Here is a 21,006-nt window from a genome sequence, read left to right on the forward strand (position 1 = left end):
CTTGATCAAAGCAGTGCGTGTCATCCGCGTTGTTGAAGTAGTTCGCACCGGGAAAGCTTTTATACTGACCTAATTAGAAACAATAAACAAGCTGTAGTTGTATGTCCTTATTGAAGAATTGTCATACAATGCGCAAAAGTTATTTAAATTACATCATTTAGGCAATACATGCCAACACTAGACAAAATTAGGCGACAGCAGCCACGTTTCAGTGAGCAATTCTTGCTAACCATACCTGATATTAGTCAACATTTATGTCAACACTGGTATGTGAGGTATGGTTGTTCTTGCAGCAAGTGCGCTGAATGTATAGTATGGTTGCTTGATGCAGAAGTTGTAATAGCTGGTACTGATTCATTGCTGTCGGCATGGTAATGTTACCTACTTGTTTCACCCAGGGTGTCGGAACAAAATGTTTTTTTGTTTTGGTTTTAGTGTGGTTCCACTGGAAAAAGTTTCTTCCGTTTCTGTTGACGAACAAAAAAAAGTGGTCTGTAACGGTTTTTACTTGCATACAATAACTGAGATTAAAGCAAATATAAAAGATAGTATTTATTTTTTCTCATAAGTGAATTAAGAGTGCTCTGACCAGGGAATGCGACTGGACTTCACGAGCGTGTGCAAACCACAATGGCGAGTTCATGTTGTTTGTGTTCTCACTAAATGCCCATTTTTTATTTTTCTTACTCTTGTTCTTTCTTATATGTTATTCCCCCTTTCCCCCATCCCACGTGTAGGGTAGTCAACCGAGCTAAAGATTGGTTAAACTCCCTGCCTTTCTTCTTCGCTTCCTCTCTCTGTGTCTCTGAGCAGGCGAAATGCTTGGTGTCGAGGGAGTGAGCATGATCTCGTACGTAATCGAGTGTACTAAGCCTTCTATATGCGAGACCGTTGTCTCGCATGTCAGAGAGTACACTCGACGACGTGCTTCGGCGCCGAGAATGTCCCGTCCACGTTGTACTGTCTGCTGGCACATCAAGGGCCACTTGCGCTAATATGTACAGTTCCGGTTGCCGCTCTTTTCATTCTATCCAAAATTTCATCACATCTTTACTTTGTAATGCCTGTCTGAGATCCGCGCTAGTACTGCGCCCTGAGGGATGCATAATGCTCACGATGCATGACCTCGGTTGTTCCGGATATCCTACTCTACGTTGAAGCGAAAGCAGATAAAAAATATTTGGGCTTAACTCTTAAACGAAACCACCGATAACGTTTCGGTTAGTTTTCTTCCGGTCAAATATATCGTTTTTTTTTTCGTTTTTGGTTCTCGTTCCGTTCTGACACACTGGTTTCACGAACTGCGTAATTGTCTTCGCCTCCATTCTATGCTTTGATTGATTGCAGCGGTTACTGTGTTGCGCAACTTTCTTCATGTGCCGATTGCATTGCTCCCGATGATAGATCCACCGTTTTACTTTACTTCGTATTTATCTTCGGTCGCGTTCGTGGTTTGAGCGTGGTAGGTCTCAATGTTCCTCAAAAATTAAATCAAAGAAAAACGCGAAGGTCTGGAACCCTTTCTTAGGCAAAGAGGGCCGTGTTATACTTAAAGCTACTAACAATTTGTCGTTGATTGATAAACTGGGGCGGCGGCACAAAATGGCGCGGATTGTCCTCATTTATTCAGGCTGCGCAACTTTCAACAACAAGAAATCTTCGAGCATCCTCTTCACCCCTTCCCCTAAGTGATTGCGCCGTCTAAAGTAAGGTGAGTAAAATTGCATAATGTGAAAGATAAAATTCGCATCGATCCGTTTGTAGCACAGAGCTGCCAGGAAATCCGCGCGCAATTCTCAGAATTAAAGCTTGCTTAGTACACGAAAGATTTCTGTTGGGCGAACCCATCCGGGACCAACGCCTGTCAAGGGGGGTCACTACATCGCAAGGCGTTGGTTGCGGGTTCGAACCACGGACCAGGACAAATTTTGAATGAATAAAGCAGCTTGTCGTTGTGGGAAATCAGCATATATATATACATATATATATATATATATGTGTATATATATATATATATATATATATATATATATATATATATGTATATATATATATATGTATATATATACATATATATATATATATATATATATATATATATATATTATATATATATATATATATATATATATATATATATATATATATATATATATATATATATATATATATACGAGAAGGTACAAGTCTGTCACCGAGTCACGTGTAGGCCTGCCGTCCCCCGTTGAGAACGAAGCTTTGCTCTAGGTTATAAATTTTGTTTGTCTGTTTTCAGTGTAACGAATAAAGCATTGTTAGCTATCTGAATACCATGCGTGTAGTGTAGGATGGTTGAGGCATTGGCGCGCGACACGGCTAGGCAAAACGATGACGGTAAGAAAGTGCTGTTGACCCATTTCAAAGCGGAGATGTGCTCATAAATAACACGATACTCCAAGAATAGTCGCGTTCACATCGTCACTTTTGGGGCGTACTGGCGCCTTACAATTTCAACCCGTTTCCGCAAGGCGTTTTGCGTCGCCGACTGAACGCTTCCGGAACCACCTCAGAGCGTAACCAACGGTAGCGCACCCATGGTCGAGTGTAACACATTTGCCGGAAGAGCATTTTTTTTCAATTTCACACGAAAAGTGCCACACACAAGCATCTGTTAACATTTCATAGCACACAGGGGTGGATACAGGATTTTTTCGAAGGGGCATCAGCTTCTGGGTGAGCTATAACGGGGTGGGAGGCGGGCGGTCAGGCCATCCGGGCCGCCCCTCTGAATTTGGGAGCGAGAGCACATGAAATGCTTGAAAAATACGCATACTGAAGCAATACGCTCGCAATGCATCCCGCCAAATGCTACCTTGTCAAACTCCACAATCAGAAACCAACTACAAACAACCAAACAACACGCTCCAGCACAGTCGGTCGTTTCGGTGAGAATCGATGACGCACTCGACCGACCTCTCTAACATGTAATTGTTATCGCGATGTAATAAACAAAGTAATGTCAACAGCAGCGCAGGCATGCGCGAGTAGCTGCGATGCATCTTTGGAGCTCGTACTCGAAACTGCGGTTTCTCTGTGCCTGCAAGCACACGGCGCGAGAGCTTTGTTCCGGCATGACACGAAAAAGTGTTCTCTGATGAGTGCCGATGCTACCACATACCGCATCTATTCAGAACGGTGAACGTAAACATGGCATTAGTCGTGAGCAGTAGCCGGAGCAACGGAACGATCTGCCGCTTCTCGTCAGCCGCGAGGAAATCTAATAACATGGAGGTTAGTTTCCTTTAAACCTTTTTTCAGCAACCCAATTTCCTCAATCTGAGCAACACGGCACACGAAAATATGTCGGCATTGCCGTTCCTATCAGCCGCCACACGTCGATACGTACGCTCCGTGTGTGCACATGAGGAGCGCGCTTAGCCTGCAAAATGGCGAAAATGCGCACGGCGGCCGCTAGATGGCAGCAGATTTTGCATAAGGTCTATAAGGAATGAAGAAAGAGACTACGACTTTCGTTGGTTTGGCAATGTGTAGTTTCACTAGCGTTTAGTCTGGTGGACTACGACTTTCGTTGGTTTCGCACTATGTATTTTCACTGACGTTTCGTCTGGTGGACCAGACGAAACGTTAGTGAAAATACATAGTGCGAAACCAACAAAAGTCGTAGTCTCTTTCTTCATTTCTTATATATATATATATATATATATATATATATATATATATATATATATATATATATATATATATATATATATATATATATATATACACGCTCTATCTTGTGTGAAAGTGGGAGGGGTTAACGAACTATCCGTGGCTTGTTCGCGGTCACACCATGTCACGTCTATTATTTGCGCTCTTTGAGACTGATGTTTCAGCTGTTGACCATGCAATGTCAGAATACACACTCATATCGAATATCGAATGCCTTCAACGAACCTGAATGCCAAGCTTGTACGGGTAGCGACCAGTCAGCAGTGCAGCCCTCGTGCTGAAAGCAAACACCATAACCCAATGCGTCAAATGTTACTGATAGTTTTCAGCTTCGATGTAAAACTGTTCGATGGCTAAGCGCTAACACTGCATTCTTACCCTAAGCCAAAGTATAATTGTGGAGTACTTTTTTTACAGTCCTATTCAATGCTAGTTCACCATTCACACAGCCCTGACGCTCCACGAAACACACGTGCAGAAATCCGTAATCAACTTTAAAAATTCATGTTTAATAATAGCCGGATTTTCTCGATTTCCGCAAATGTGTTGTGCGGGACGCGATACGCGGCTGGGAGTCGGCAGATAGAAGCGAGTAGTGCGTACATAAAGAACAAGAAACAACTAAAATTTATTTTCGTGATCGTACAGCCTCTACGGCTCGGTTGCACACCCTCGCACCACTTACCTTTGCGCACACAACACGATAAGATTTTACCGACAGTCCAATGTGGGAAAGGGTGTGTGGCTGCTGCTGTGCGACCGTGAGGCCGCCACATCACTTCCCCAGGCTCGGAAAGTCTCAAGTTCCAGCTATCGCCGAAGGGGGGCGAAAAAATCGACCCCGTTTGCAGCTAAAAAACAAACCATAGTGGCTCCGTTCAAATCTGCCCTCGGTGACGCCAGAAAAATCCGCCAGAGGCGCCGTAATAAAAGCAATATTTAAGAGAAATACAGCTATCATTCCTGCATAAAAGTGCTTTTTCTTGTGTAACTGAAAGTAATGTTTGAATGATGAGTAAATTTGTTGTTTAGTGATTGAAAACATCTCTGCCTTGTCGCTCACCGCTGACGGCCGGCGCGCGGTAACGAGCAAGCGGACCGTCGCTGTGACCAGTGACGAAGCGCAAAAAGTGCGCCGCTGCGTCTCGGGTGCCGCAGATAACGCGCAGAATATGCGCAGTTATCGTCCGGTGGTTAGCAGCTGGTGTGTTGCTCCCCGTTTTCTTGCGAATTCTATCGTTAATGTTGTCTAAAATACGCATGAAAGTTTCTTAATTCACCGATGTAATCATATTGCAATTATGGCGGGCAGTCGGTGTGCTACTGTATGGTGCCGCAGGAGCTGCGATACCAGCGAAGGCGTCAGTTCCCACAGGTTCCTCGACGATGGCAGGTACACGTACTTTCAAGCTCAGCGCTTTTCTTTCTGCTTTGTGACCTCGTTAACATATCACATTCACTGTTCTCGCGTTTGAGTTGTATGCTAACACGTGTGGACAAAGCTGCTATTTCACTTGTACTTGCAAGGTCTGGTGGGCTCAAATGAACGAGTGAATTATGCGATGGCATGAGCACGACTTGGCCAGACTGTTGATGAAGCCTACTTTCCAGTGGCGATGTCACAATAAGAGAATGACCGGGATAGAAAATCGTTTCTCCCTTCTCTGTATTTCTGCACCTCTTTGAGGCCTTGCATATATCCCATTTATGGGTTGTTTCACGGGTATCACGTGTTAAAATGCTCATGTTTTCTGCCATTCTGTAGGCATCCACTATAATGTGATTTCTTTGCGTGAACCTTCTTGGTATTCTCAGCCTGACTGCAATATGTTGTAATAACAACAAACCCGGGGGTGTTCAGGCGTACTCGTTGAAAGAAAGTACTGAAACTGTAGCAAAAAAAATGTTGATGCTTTACGCCTGTCCTACAATACAAGCTGGTTATTGTGAGCACTAGCTGACGGTGGAAACGGGCAACAAACGTCATCTAATTTGTTTTGTCTCTTTGAAGTACCGCGAAGGCTAGTCGTTTACAAGCTCACGATGTCTAAACAAGGGACTTTTACCGCTTGCTCTCTGTCCATAAAGATTATGGTTCCTTCTACTCACTCGTGAATTGTTCTTACTGGTGCCAGTTGCCAATGTATGCCTTCGGTTCCATGTAACCTTCGTACGCACAACTACTGCGTTCCGAAGGGCGCTTTGGCGTGCTGCTGGGTGTATCGACGCGCTCAAAACAGGCGGGCGAAAGATAACGAGACCTCCGTAGCCCTACGCGAGTCCCGGCCTCTTTCGTCCACTTCTGTTTAAAAAGGATAGAATAAAAAGCCAGCCGAGGCACCCGCGTATGCGCATACGCACCCGGTACGGAATAAAAAAGGCAGCCATTTGCTTTTTTCTACCTAAAAAAACAAATTTTGTTTTCCGCTTCCTGTTTACGCAGCGCCATCTCTTGGGTGCCTTCGGTAGTTCCATGCGCTACCGCTGCTTATCGTTCGTACCGTTGTCAAGGCTACAGTTTCCCTTCTCTAAACTGGTTCTTTATTCTATGACTTCCCCTCCTAGCAAGTTAGCGAGCGCTCATACGACGATTTAAATTGTTCACAAGTCCATACGACAGGGCGCCCTGGAGACTTGGCGTGTTTGAACGTGTAGAAAAAGGGAGAGTTGGGGTAGTTGGTTGGGGTTCATAGTGAACAGCGCAAAAAGCGAGACACAAAGAAGAGCGCTCGTGCTGTGCAGTCTTTTCTTTATGTCTCGTTTTTTGCGCTGTTCAATATGAACGTTTAGAGCCTTGGAGGGGGGTGTTACAGATGACGGTGCATGTGAAACGGTGTCTGTATCTTCGCTTTGCGCTGGCTTCAACCGATCGAGTGATACCTCTTCGTGTCGACCGCGCATGTCGATAGTGAACTGCTTCTCACCTCGACGTAGCACTCGGAATGGCCCGTCATTCGGTGGCTGGAGTGGCCGAGGAACTGCGTCATGGTGCTAATGATACGTACATACACCGCGCGTGGCGTTCTAATGGTACGTAAACCGCGTCTGGTGCTGCCCGTCGCGGTGGCGTAGTGCGAAGATTTTCTATTATGCCTCGTAGCTTAAGTGCGTAGCCTGCGGTGGTTGTTCAACAGCCTTGCGGACTGCCCGTGAAGAATTCTCCTGTAAGGCGTAGCGTCGTTCCGTAGACCAGTTCGGCCGCGCTGCAGCCGGCATGTATCTTGACAGCTGTCCGTATTCCCAAGAGAATGAGTGGCAGTGCCTCCATCCTGCTGCGCTCTTCCTTTGCGGCGAGCGCAGACTTGAGCTGGCGGTGGAAACGTTCTACCATGCCGTTGCTAATCGGGTGGTAGGCGGTTGTTCTGATGTGAGAAGCACCAATGAAAGGTGTAATGCTGGCGAAAAGTAATGATTCGAACTGCCTTCCACGGTCCTTATTTATTATGGATGGCGTACCGAAACGACCAGCCCAGTGGTTCAAAAAGGCGCGGGCAAAGGGGTGAGCAGTGATGTCCGCCATGGGTATGGCCCCCGCGCAGCGCATGAATCTGTCAACGCACATCGGTAAATAGCCATGCTCTTGGCAAGGCTGCCGAAGTCCGACAATGTCGAGGTGTACACAGCGGTCCACTGTTAACGGGAACATCGGAGCGTGTGGCGGCAGCTCGGCGCCACCGCGGGCCGGCGGTTGCAACGTGTTTCGCGCAGGCGCATTCCGCGCTCTGAGCGGTGCTCTTTCGTCGTCCGCTGCCGTCAGCTTCGGCGCTTGGAATCGTCGCGAAGCTAATCGTTCACGCGACGAATGATCCCCTGGCACGGGGCTCAGCGCACCTGCGCGAAACTCGCTGCAGCCGCCGGCCGGTGGTGGCGCCGGGCCACCGCCACACGCTTCGGATGTTCCCGTTAACAGTGGACCGCTGTGTGCGTGGTCGAAGCGCACGTCTGGAGGCGCGAACTTTGCCAACGAGGTCACAGTATGTCAATGAATTTTGGCACGCTGACACGGTATGCATCCTCTTGTTGAGCAACGCACGTATCGGTTGATACCTGGCCAGATGAACCTTTCTGTCAGCAACTTTTGCGTAGCTTTGATTCCAGGATACGACAGCTTGTGGACAGACATATGCGGCGATATAAATTGGCAAGCACAAAGGGGCGTGTGTCGCCTGTGGAGGTGTCACAGCAAATCCGCTCGCCTGATCGCAGAATCTGTATCCACTGTAGCTTGAGGGCCGTTTTTGTTGTTAGGAGGCTTTTTAGCTCTTCGTCTTCTCTCTGGGCTGACACCATCGCGAAGTTAACTCCTTCTGGATCTATGACGAATTTTATGGCGCTCCCCGACAGAGCGCCGGCAAGGACGTTGTCACTCCATTTTACATGGGGATGTCTGTCGTGGATTCGGAGATGTATGCCTGCTGCTAAAGTTCGCAGGCCGTGTGCGTGCCACCGTCCGAACGCATAGAACGAAGAGCATAGGCCAGCGGCTTGCGGTCGGTTAAAATGAAGAACTTGACGCCTTCCAAGAACTGCCGGAAGTTGCGTATATTTGAGTAGACGGCTAGCAGCTCGCGCCCGAAGGTGCTGTAGCGGCGCTCAGTATAGGTGTAAGCTTGCTCCATAAGAAAGCAGTTAGGTGCCATGTATACCGTCGTTAAGCTTTTGCAACAGGGCACCGATAGCTATGTCTGAGGCATCGACCATTTAACAATAGGGAATTCGTGGCCGTGGATACGGCAGGAGAGCCGCATTTGCCAAGGCGTGCTTGCTTTGGTTGAAAGCCCTTTTCGCTTCTTCGCACTAAGGCATGTCATTTGAAGATCCTTGCGTTGCCTTCAGAAGTCCGTGAAGCGGTTGTATGATATGAGCACATTTAGGTATAATGCGGTGGTAGAAATTTAGCAATCCGAGAAATTCAGGTAGTTGGCGCTTCGTGGTTGGCAGTGGAAAGTCTTGTATGGCCTGCACTTTAGAGGGGTGTGGTCGTACTCCCGAGTTAGAAATGATGTGGCCCTGAAATGATGACTTAGTCACGCCGAGTTCACCCTTGGCCGCGATGACGATGACGCCGTGGTCAGATAGGCGCCGAAAAACAATCCGTAGGTGTTCTTTATGTTCTTCGGGGGTTGTATAAGCACCGCACCACCAGAACTGGACGACGTAGTCGAGCCATCCGTGTAGATGTGGACGCGGGATAACTCTGCGTCTTAAAACTTCACATGCGACGACGTCTACGGCGGCAGAACTCACAGCTCTGCGCAATGCACTAGAATTTATTGATACTCAAAGTCCATGTAAATGGGCTGTTTTTTATTCTCAGTGCCTGCGGTCAGTTCTCCGACGAGGATGCCACGAACAGTTGACGTATGAAACCGTGAAACTTCACCACCACGTAATTCAAAAAGGCCACGATATGACTTCTAGTGGTTACCAGGCTACTGTGGCATCTTTGGAAATGATTCTGCCGATCACGCTGCTCGTCCCAATTCCGCTTTCAAGGACAGACGCTGCAAGGCAAATTCAACAACTGGCCCGCAGACTCCCAATGCGAAGTGGGACGCACGAAGCATAAGACATACCAGACTACATCAACTGAACCCTTCACTGCAACTCTAACCTCCATCCGGCCTTCATCGACGCGAAGCTTCGCTTCTCTATCGCCTTTGGTTGGGAGTTGCTTTTACGAAGGCATATACAACGTTAATCGGAATGAGTGACAGCGCGGCATGCGATGTTTGCGGCACCGAAGAAAACATCGAACACTTGCTGTGCCACTGCCCTCGGAGAGACAAGTACTGCGGCGACTGGATGATCGGCCAATTTCCGTGCAGGTGCTGCTACAGCACCATCCACATCTCTCGACGGCCCACAAGGCAGTGAAAGCACTCTTGTGTTTTTGAGAACGACGGATTTGTGCGAACGCCTCTGACTTGTGGTGCAATCCCGCACGCTGTAGTGAATTCACCGCATCTCTTCTCTCTTTTTTTTCTCTTCCCTCCTCTCTATTTCTCGTCTTTCTATTCCCCTTCCGCAATCCTCCAGTATAGGGTAGCCAACCGGAAGTGTTTCTGGTTAACCTCCCTGCCTTCTTCTTTTTCTGTTCTTTCCTTCCTTCGGGGGTGGTGCTCGAGATAAGCAAGTTGTGCAGGTAGGCGTGACAAAAATTGAGGCCAACGACTTCCTAGGCGGCCTCGCTGTCACGGTCGCTTAGGAAGAAGACTGATGAGCGACGTTCTTGTATGGCGGCAGCGCTGGTCGCTCTCAGCGCCTGCCCGCGGCTTTTCCCGAGAGCTGGCAGGGTGGTACCTATTTGCGTGCAGTATAGCCGAACTTGCGGTGGTACCAACATAGTTTTTGGCGTTTCGTAGATGACTACGCAGCACTCGGACTGGTTGACCGTGATGCGGTATGGAGGGCAGGCACGGAGTCCACGAGACGCGAGATTTCGTTATTCATCTCTTGAAGCTGCTCATGTGAAGACGGTTCGATTGTGACGGCCACGACAAATGTGGGAGCTACCGCCATGAGCCTGTCGGTAACTCGGCCAGTTTCAGGGGCGTAGCCAAGGGGGGGGGGGGGGGTTGGGGGGGGGTGCAAACCCCCCCGAAATTTTTCAGTTTTGCTTGCGTATATATACACGCACACATACAAACGCACGCACGAACATACATAAAGTATGGTTGAACCCCCCGAAAAAAATTTCTGGCTATGCCCCTGGCCAGTTTGGATAGATCATTTTCATTTTAGGCAGTCATGACCCTACAGATGTTCGGGGGACTTTTCTGTAGACATATTTCTCGGAGCAGCAGGCTGTGAAGACCATCCAATTTCTGCCCAATGACTGCTGCATATGACGCAGCAGCTGGCTTGGCGTTCTGTCACCGAGGTGAGCTTCATGGAGAAGCTGTCGCAGTCAATGGCTTCCGGGGGCGTCACCCTGCGAATGAGTGTTGCGGTCAACGCCTCGTTAACGTTGTCTGGGGTTGGGGACAGCAGCATGTCTCAAATTTCGCTAGTGGCTGATTGGGGCAGAATGCTCACCACATAATGGTACTTCGTGGAATCTGCTGTGATGCGCCGTGCAGCGAACTGTGATTCTACCTGAATGAACCACAATGCAGGATCCGCAGTCCAAAAGGAAGTCACTTTGGCGTCGGCGCTGGAGAGTGTTAGAACGTCGGTGCATTGAGGTGTGCCCATAGCACTTGCTGCTCGTCCGGGTCATCACTATTTTGCGGGACGTGAGCGCGGCTTGTAATCAGCAGCCAGAAGCGAGTAGTGCGTCCCTTAAGAACAAGCAACAACTAAACTTTATTTTCGTGATCATACTGCCTCTACGGCTCGGTTTCGCACCCTCGCACCACTTTCCTTTGCGCACACAACGTGATGAGCATTTACCGCTTGTAAAAGATGGGAAAGGGTGTCGGGCTGCTGCTGTGCGAACGTAAGGCCGCCACAAATTGATGTCTGCAACATTCGCGTCTGCGGGCTGACACGCGTTACGTCTTGCCGTCGCTACATGATCAAAGTATTTCACCTTTGTCATTTTGCTGCCCCTCGTTGATAATTCGCCAGTCGCGCTTTCTATTATATCGATGGCAGTCAACATTTTAGCGAACCTTTCCACCGGACATTTATGCAGTGCTTGCTCTTGTCAATAGGTTTACGTAGCATACGTAGTGGTTGTGGAGTGGGAGCACACACACAATGTCACAGTCCGGCTGTCATGTGGGGTATACCGCTTCACTATCCGTCTAATGCCGCTCGAGAAAGTCTGTTGTCCTAAAAATGCATTAATAGAAATAAGGAAACCGCGGTCATCATTCTGGGGTTAATTGGGTCGCGTTTCTCAGAACTATTTGCTATCAAATCAATTAACAAAATGCTGGAATCAAACAGCGTTCGCGCTTCACACACCTTTCACCACTTGTAAAGAGTAGAACATCATCGAGTAATTAGAGCCTGTTCGCATTGCCTTCTGCATCACTAGTCTGCATTCGTTTCTCGGTGTATGCCTCAATCCTGCCTCAACGAGAGGAACGTCTGCGCGCATAACATTGGGCGTTTCAAATTATCTTAGAATACGTACTGCATGTGCCGTTTCAATGTGCCCACTACGCAATAATTCTTCCTTTTGCGTATCAGCGGTGTGCCCATTACGCGTCCGTAAGGCAACACGGGCACCCGCACACTTTGTTGATGCTGTTAATCACGATGATGATTAATTATGCCTTAACGATTACTAATGGCTGGGCCTTTAAGCCACCCACTCGTTGCCCGATTGCCATTTTTTGACGCCTGGTTTGAGTCTACGCTTCTGCCATGCAATATTACATGCGTTAAGAAGACTCGTCGCGCTAAATGCCATTCGTAGAATTTTTTTTTTGGAGCGCTTTCGAGCACTGGCATGTCCCTGTGGTAGAACACCTGCTTGCCCCGCATAAGGCCCGGGTAAGATTCGCAATGGAAGCGAAGATTTTTCTTATTTAATTTTATTTACAAAAATCTCAATTTTCGCTCTGTCACAACGCTGATCTTTTGCTCACAACCGACGATGCCGACGCCGACACCGAAATTTCTGCGAGACGAACCTTTTAACGCTATCGTGTTAAAAGCAGTACTATTTGCTTGGGAGCATGGGCTGCAGTGAAAACAGGGCGGCGAAAAAAAAGGGAAACTATGTCTTGAAGCTTATTATAGCTCTTGCGTTTTTACGCAGCCTACATTAGAAGAAGTGCCTCGCACACGACACATGTGCGTGGCAGTTGCTAAAAATATATCTGTAAAATACAGACGCACGGGGTACACATTGGAAGGACGTAATGTTGGTCCAGAATGACACCTCCTCGAGCCAATGACTCCAGGAATGGCGAGAACATCTTGGGGTTGTTCCATGAAACATCGTTCCAGCCTGAAAATGATTATTTAAAATGACTGAAATTTGTTGTAGGCATAGGTCGGCAGAAAGGTCGAACTCATTCAGACTCAAGAAAAATATGCTAGGCTTAAGGCTCATTCCGACTCAGACTCACCCAAATTTTCTTCAACCGGACTCACTAAGACTCATTCTCACTAAACGTTTTCTCAACCCGACTTCCTGAGACTCGAACTCACCAAACAGTTACTCACTCGGACTCACTCAAACTCAGACGAATGGCTCGATGTGAGCCTGAGTGAGTACGAGTGTGTCGACTCATGGGTGCGTTAGCGTAAATTCTTCTTTTTGATCATGGTGTCAGTGCTCTTTAACTTCAATGGCTCACATAATCTGTGCTCTACGGTGCGCCTTTCGATCTCGTACCTTCAATTACGAGTTATCAGTGGTTGCGGTCCTGTAAGAACATTTTTTTATTGAAAGGCATGACTGACAGGAGGAATTTGTATCAACAAGTTCCGGTAAAAAAGATTGAGGAGGCCTTTATGTAACTCACGCCTCTGAACAGTAAATATTAAGCTTGCGCACGAACTCTAGTGCGCTGAAATATGTGTGAGTAGACGTGGGTGTAGACATGAGCCCACAAAATACTGACAGTAATGATGAAGATGAACAGTTAAGAGTAAAGGTCGGCAAAAATTGTGGAGCTCACTCAGACTCACTCACGAAAAATGATTTGCGCTGAGGACTGATGCGGACAGAGACAAACCCAAATTTTCCTCAACCGGGCCCATTCGGGCTCATGATCACTAAAATTTTTCTTAGTCGGACCCACTCGAACTCAATGTCACCAAAATATTAAATGCGAAGCATTTCCTAGCGAAGCCTAGGCACTTTGAGCGTTTCTATCTACGTATCTATCTAGCCACCTACGTCTGGGTGCTCTCGCGATCGCCTTCTTAACTTGGTGTAGACCAAAATTGGCATAGCAGGGTAAGAGGATTTCACGAATGTGACTGTCTGGTCATGACCCGAATAACATGAAAATCCTCCCGCGTACGTCGTCAAGCCCTTTCCACCGGACACGTGCGGCACATGCCCGTTTCCCACGCGCCGCTGTGTACGGGCATGTGCCACAGGTGGATGACAGTTTATATCTCCCCAAGAATGGGGAGAACAGACATTGCTAATTTAAATGCGAGAGCGTTAACAAAAACCGACACCTTCAGCGTAAACTCCACGATTGCAAAGAATAAACATTAGGATCCCAGCAGGAATCGAACCCAGTCGTTCTGCATGGCAGTCAGGTATCCTACCACAAAGCTACGTCAGGTCTAGAAACTGCTTTAGAAAAACATCTTATGCAGGCATAATATCGGTGCATCGTCAATTGTGGTTATGGTGCTGGCTATCGAGTTTTATAACACAACAATGAACACTACATACGTGCTCATATGATACATGCGTTAGATCTGGTTAACATATGTGGTTCCAGTGTTGGCTCTGCTTTTATAACAGTGTAGTAGACATTACATTTATATTCTTATATGATTGAGCAATCGTATTCAAGCTTTGCTTGACCCCGGAGAAATACGCTAACGAAAGTTACGTATGATGTTCACATCGTCGCACCCGTAAAGCGCATTTTGCGGCGATAATACTGACGCATGTGCTGTAACGTGAGTGCTGACGTTACGTCAGACCAGAAGTTACCCTTTAAACGCCAGCGCTGTCGACGTGCCTGGTAAGTCCACGATGTGTACACAACTACTGCACTTACAAAAACACGTCGATCCACCTCGTACGATTGGCTCAAAGCCAAGAAATACAGCATAGAACTACTCGCCGACTGCTTCACATGAAACCGATTCCCACAAGGCGTGGGATCTGCTGAATTTTTGTTCAATCGTACTTACTCTCTCCCGGCCTCACGGCTCGATCTGAGTATGAGTGAGTCGACTCATGAGTGAGTTCATTATGCCAACTACGGCTTATATCTTGTTAACCAAAGCGCCGAGAGAGCACCAAGACAATGCCATATGTATCATGCTGTACACGACATTTATGACATGATATGCGTGTAATGATCTGTCGTTTATGTTTATCATACACACTCACGTCAAGGCATGCCAATTTTTGTATCTATCAAATTGACCAACCTTGAGAGCACCAAGATCGTGTCATCTACATCATGGCGTATGCTTGACACGCTTTTCATGCTATGACCTGTCATTTATTTTTTTCGCACGTCCGTGTCATGCATGTCAGTTTTGGTAAATATCAGGTTATTGAAACGGCCTCAAGAGCATGAAGACGCAGGTAGATAGATAGATAGATAGATAGATAGATAGATAGATAGATAGATAGATAGATAGATAGATAGATAGATAGATAGATAGATAGATAGATAGATAGATAGATAGATAGATAGATAGATAGATAGATAGATAGATAGATAGATAGATAGATAGATAGATAGATAGATAGATAGATAGATAGATAGATAGATAGATAGATAGATAGATAGATAGATAGATAGATAGATAGATAGATAGATAGATAGATAGATAGATAGATAGATAGATAGATAGATAGATAGATAGATAGATAGATAGATAGATAGATAGATAGATAGATTAGATAGATAGATATGCTCATTTTCATATTCGGTGTGCTTAAGGAGAGGCTGGTTCAACGATACGAGAAGCAGCACGAAACATGGGACAGCGAATGAGACGGAACCAAGCGCTGACTTACAACCAATGTTTTTATTCCGTACATCGGGATATGTAAGGCACACGCAACGTGAAAGGAAGGAGAGGAGAATAGTGACGGGGAACTTTGTTCACGAATTCTATGTAAGCTTCTGAAAAAAACGATCATCCACTTGAAAGATCCGCACTTTCCCTGGTGAAGGAGCGCTAACGAAGGCACACTCGCGCACACATCACCTTTTATTGTCAATGCAATACGCCTCACAAATCTTACGTGCTCGTTGATCACTGTATAACCGAAGTATCTTACATGGATCAAACATAGCATGAAAGCTGCATGCGGAGCTGTGCGCAGCTAGGTGGCTGCCAACAGAACCCCGCATTAGATTGCGATGTTCCCTGAGGCGGTCATCTATACACCGGCCAGTTTGGCCGATGTAGCAGCGACCGCATGAGAGGAGGATTTCGTATACCGCTTTATGACAGCATTCAACAAACTTTTTGGCGTGTTTCTTATCACACACACGAGGCCCCCTGTCTTCTCTGTTCACCTTATTGCACATACCAGAGAACTTAATTTTTGCTGAAAAGACGACTCTGATGCCTGCTTTTTGTGATACCTTTTTTAAACAATGTGACGCCCTATGCAAATACGGAATGACCGCTGTTTTTGAAAGTGGGCTCTCTTGCTGACGACTCTTCAGTTTTGTTGGCTGTCTTAAGTCTTATAGAAGACTTTGGCTATGGAACACAGTAAGTTGTCCGGGTAGCCTGCCATGCGCAGTCTGTGCACCTCCCGACAACGCTGCCCCTAGACAAGATTTCGCAATCGCTCGCTTGACAAGTTTGGAATGTGCGGAACTGTAAGCTAACAAGCTTTTCTTGGAGCGGGGGGCATACTGCCAACACACATGGTCGGATAAAAGCATTTCAAGGTCAAGAAGCCGAAGTCTGTTACCAGTGAGAAATTCAGTGGTTAGATGCAGTTTGCTCATGCAAGAGCGAAACGCTTCAACAATTCGATCAGCACATCGCTGAGCGTCAGAGTGGTTAGACCCCTATATTATCAAAAAGTCATCCGCGAATCTAAACACTTTTACAGCGTTCGACTGATGCAAGCATTCCATGAGGGATCTGTCATATTTGGCTAAAAGAATATTTCTTAGGATCGGGGCGAGACACGAACCTATGCAAACACCTTCTACTTGAATAAAAAGTTTGCCATCATGCTTTATGAATGTGGAACGTAAAAAAACTGAGCGTTTCTAAAAAGTTCCTGACGCTGATTCCACACGAGTCCTGAAACCTTACGCTCCCTTAGCGGTCGCTGCATTCGCTGACCTCTGCGCAGATCTGGTCTAACGGCAAGGAATAATATAAGTCCTTCACATCGACTGAAAAAAGCTCACTTTTGAAGGACACACTTGCTGAAGAAAGTCAGACACTTCTTGTGGCTTCCTGATGAGGCAGGGACCCTCCCCATCAAGGACGGATAGGAAACATTGCAAGAACCTTCCCACAAGGCGCTGCCAAGTGCCCTGTTCCGAGACAATGACGCGGAAGGGAACCTCCGGCTTAGGCGTCTTTGCCGAAAAGAACGCTTAAAGGTTCAACTTCAAGTAGAAAACAGCGCTACGAGACGGGACAAAGAAAGGGCACAAACACGGCGCTGTGTTTGTGCGCCGTGTTTGTGCCCTTTCTTTGTCCCGTCTCGTAGCGCTGTTTTCTACTTGAAGTCATGCACCAACCAGCCCAAATCCGTACCCTACTAAAGGTTCAAGCCCTTCGCCAACTGCACTGACGATGCCAGTTTTTGAATTCCAGCCTCTTCACAAAGTTTGGCCGCGCTGCCTTGACCTTGGAAGGTTTGGCATTCGTGACCTGGAAGTTGCCTGTGACAGCGGCATCCGCCTTCTCTCTGTAGACGGCTGTCCGAGCAAGGACAAATCCACCTTCCTTGTCTGCTTGAAGCAGCTTGAGATCTGCAGCGTGGAGCGACTTGATGACAGAGAGAGAGAGAGAGAAGGAATGTAGGAAAGGCAGGGAGGTTAACTAGACAATGCGTCCAGTTTGCTACCCTACACATGGGGAGGGGGAATAGGGGAGTAAAAGAGAGAGAGAGAAGACAGAATTTTGGGATGAGGCACCGGCTTGCTTCATCGGCAACAGGCAGTCCACACCTTCTTGAATGCACCTGTCTCTATCTTCAACAGTCGCTCGTGCCGCAGTGTTCCTTTCCAAGCTCAAGAGCTCTACTTGGTCTAGTTTCAGAGGTTTGCAGAATTTGGGCCATTTTCCAATGCGCATTATACGCCTGGTGGGATGCTTCCATTCCCTAGAATCACATCTTGATGGCCAGATTGATGTGTCAGCTTCTTTTTTGGTAAGCTGGGAAACAGCTTCTTCCAAAAGAAATCAGCCGTCTGGGAAGCAATACGTTGTAGGTCCTCAGAGCACTGCTCTGCGACGCATTTTCTTTCCGTATCGTTGAACATGTACTAACCGGCCCAAATAAGTGCTCTAGAGAGGCTGGTCCGTAGATATGGCTCCAGCTACTTCTCTTACGTAGTAATTTTCGTCATGGAGTTATCAATGAAAATAAAATAACGCAAAATTTGCGCACGAAAAATGACCATTCACAAAAGCAATGTTCACATGTCATTATCAATGTCCACGCGTCACCAACAATGTTCACAAACAACAGACATAATAAACTTTCATGCTGAAAGAAGACTTCATAGTACAGATCTTTACAGAAGGGTATCACGCAACAGGCAATTTTTATTGAAAAAAAAGATATTTTTTCCGGCGTCTATATAACCGCCGGCGCGAGAGTTATATAGGTATGTTCAAACTACATTTTTTTCGTGATGAAATGCTTCGCCTTTAAAAGCTCTCGAAGTTCTCCTCCGAGACGATGGCAGTGCATTTTACAAACAAAAGGTACAGAGAACAAGCATCCTACAAGCTTACCAAGATCATCAGCGATGAAAAGAACAATATGTGGTGATCGGCTTTTTGTCTCTGCAGAGACCAGTTGCAACAGCGCGAATCGCCACATTATGTCAAGACATGTCCTCATCATTCCTGTGGAAAGGTTCCTTTAGGTATTCTTGTCAGCTGCAAAGACAGGACATATTGAGGACAGATATATCCTTGCCAAACAACTAGCATTTGCAAATGATATGCAACTTAGTTTTACTGAACGAAAGAAGGAGAAAGAAGGGAAACGAAGAAGGGGAATGCGAGTGATCATTGGTCAGCTGCCAGCTCGTAAGAAGATCACGTGCTTCGTGACGCCAGCAGGTAGACAAAGTGTGTTCTGCATTTGCTGTCATGGCTACTAGCGGCGCTGACTAACACTCCTAGGTTTAAATGCACCTATATACCTCATCGAGTGGACAGGAGGATGACCGCCACCGCAGCTCAGTGGTAGAGCATCGAACGCGTCTTTCGAAGGTCGCAGGTTCGGTCCTTGGTGGCGGCATGTTAGTTATCGTTTTGTCCAGTTTACATTTCTTCACATTTGCATCATGCTTTCTACAAATAACTTTCCCTATATTTTCCTTGGCTTTCTTGTCTGTTAGTCTTAATTAATGTTAGTTTCACTGAGATATTAGAGCCGTTCGCATTACCCCTTTAAAATAATTGGAAGTAAACTTTCACTAGTAAATTTTTTGTGGTGATCGAAATATTCATATTTATCGTCCTTGGTACAAGATGTCTCCAGATTTTCGGCTCTTACTTGCTATAGAGCTTTACGAGGAGTTCAGCTAGTCGCCTCTTAGGGGAGCGTTACAGTACCATATCACGATAATAGTGTCAATAATCTAATCATTTTTTATTATTATGCGATTCATGTTGATACTATTACAGGGTTGAAATAATATTACAGCATAGCAAATATGCAGATAACTACGGCATTGTACGGTGTTTTGTATAGAAAGAAGCTGTAAATTAGCTTTATTTTCATTCGAATTGTGAAATGTATCTCAGGCTGCAAAATGATGTCATTAAAAAGCTCCACCAATTTTAACAGAATTTTTGCATGCGGAATGCACATGTGTTGCAAATTTTCTATAGGAATATATCAATTTCTGATGACTCATTCAACTTAGCCAAAAATTGGCAAATATCAAAATATATATCCGAGTCAGTAAAAATTCCTGTAGGTGTACAGTAAAGAAAAACAGCCACATATACTTTTTATCCGCGTACGTCAACGAAGCTCTACACATTATCAACCGATAATGTTGGATGGTTACATGGTTTGGGTACTAGCGGTGCCAAGTTCGTGGGGAGACGAGGAATGATAAAGAGAACATGCCTTTTATTTAGTTCAGAACACGGCAAAGAGAGTAAATATATACAGAACAAAAACGTGGCAACACATTACCTGATCAATCCGTACCTATAGGTTCCTTACGGAACCTTAAATGCTCTACACACTGAACTAAGGCTTAACTTAACTTTCTCAGATTTTTTTTTTGATATCTGTGCGCTTAACATGGCTGTGCAAGTGTTAGCCAGATCCTCTGCAGACATTTGCTGCAGATGTGCGAAAACAATACAATCGTAGGCCTCACGCCATGTATTGACGTGGTTGTACACGACCAAAGGCGTCAAAGCTTCCGTAAGGATCGATAGGAAACAGGTTAACTAATGGAGCTGTTAAAGTTCTAGTTGGAAGATTTCATGCTCTCTTCCTGATCTTTGCGGGTGACAGTTGCTTTTGTCTTGACAAGTACTTACCATGGGTCTTTGGGCTTTTCTACACTGGTAGCACGAATGGCTTCAAATACTCAAAATTTTCGTCACTTCGACTTGTATGAAGCATTTTTTAAAGGAAACACTAGCTTAAACCACTTGTCGGGCTGCTAAAGACAAGTTAGTGTGGTACGCTACCACCATAAAATTGGAAACGTGACCGCAATACCTCGTGAGTGAGTAAAGAAGATGTAAAATCTTTTCGACATCAGCTTCCTAAATTATGGTATCATGCAAGCGTTCGAATAAATGTGTCGTATTTGTCTGGGCTTTAATTGTAACTAATTTCGAATATGATTCACATATTTTTCAGATAATATGTACGACAACATTTCGGATGGCCTAGCGCGCACTTTTATGCTAACCGTTAAAAATGTAAAGCTTGTCTGTCTTGCAAAATTCTAGCGCTTTAGAATAACGACGACCAAAAATCGCTAATAGGATTTGTTACGTTCCAGAGCCTCCTGAAAAATATTCTGAGTTCTTCATTCTAAAAACTGAACGTACCGCTCCTTCTTGCTGTTATGGCGAGTGTACAGAGGCATATAGAAGGCGGAGATGCGCTTCGAAAATTTCCCATAATGAACGCCAGGAAATTGCATGTGTGTTTCATTTCTTTTCATTTCATTTCATTTATTGACCCTACGGGCCCGAGAACTGGCATTACATAGGGGGGAATACAACACTTTGTACAGCAAATATATGGAAAAGAAAAATGCAGTAACAAGCAAACATAATGCAAATACAATTTAAAAAAAAAGGCAAACACAGTTCAGTAATGCAAGGTCGGGTGGAGTACAATAGTTGCGATCAATATATAGCACAGTCTAGCAAAAAAAAATACATAGAATAATAGAAAATCTGGAATCAGACAATACATATAACACATAGAATAAGAATATACAGAATAAATGAAAGTTTGGAATCAGACAATTCAGCTAG

General features: G+C 45.8%; 1 protein-coding gene across 1 annotated transcript in view; it reads right to left on the minus strand.

The window, feature by feature from the left end:
• LOC119375162 (arylsulfatase B) overlaps positions 1–18,371 on the minus strand; it is a 34,959-nt gene extending 16,588 nt beyond the window's left edge. Inside the window, exons 1-3 of the mRNA XM_049411186.1 lie at positions 18,271–18,371; positions 12,508–12,619; positions 3,937–3,988 (exon numbers count right to left, since the gene is read on the minus strand). Coding sequence (XP_049267143.1) covers positions 3,937–3,988; positions 12,508–12,619; positions 18,271–18,358 — 252 coding nt within the window. The 5' untranslated portion in view covers positions 18,359–18,371. The remainder of the gene's footprint in view (positions 1–3,936; positions 3,989–12,507; positions 12,620–18,270) is intronic.
• Positions 18,372–21,006: the final 2,635 nt, after the last annotated feature.

The sequence above is a fragment of the Rhipicephalus sanguineus genome, chromosome 11 (assembly GCF_013339695.2).
Source record: "Rhipicephalus sanguineus isolate Rsan-2018 chromosome 11, BIME_Rsan_1.4, whole genome shotgun sequence".
In the NCBI taxonomy this organism is placed as follows: domain Eukaryota; kingdom Metazoa; phylum Arthropoda; class Arachnida; order Ixodida; family Ixodidae; genus Rhipicephalus; species Rhipicephalus sanguineus.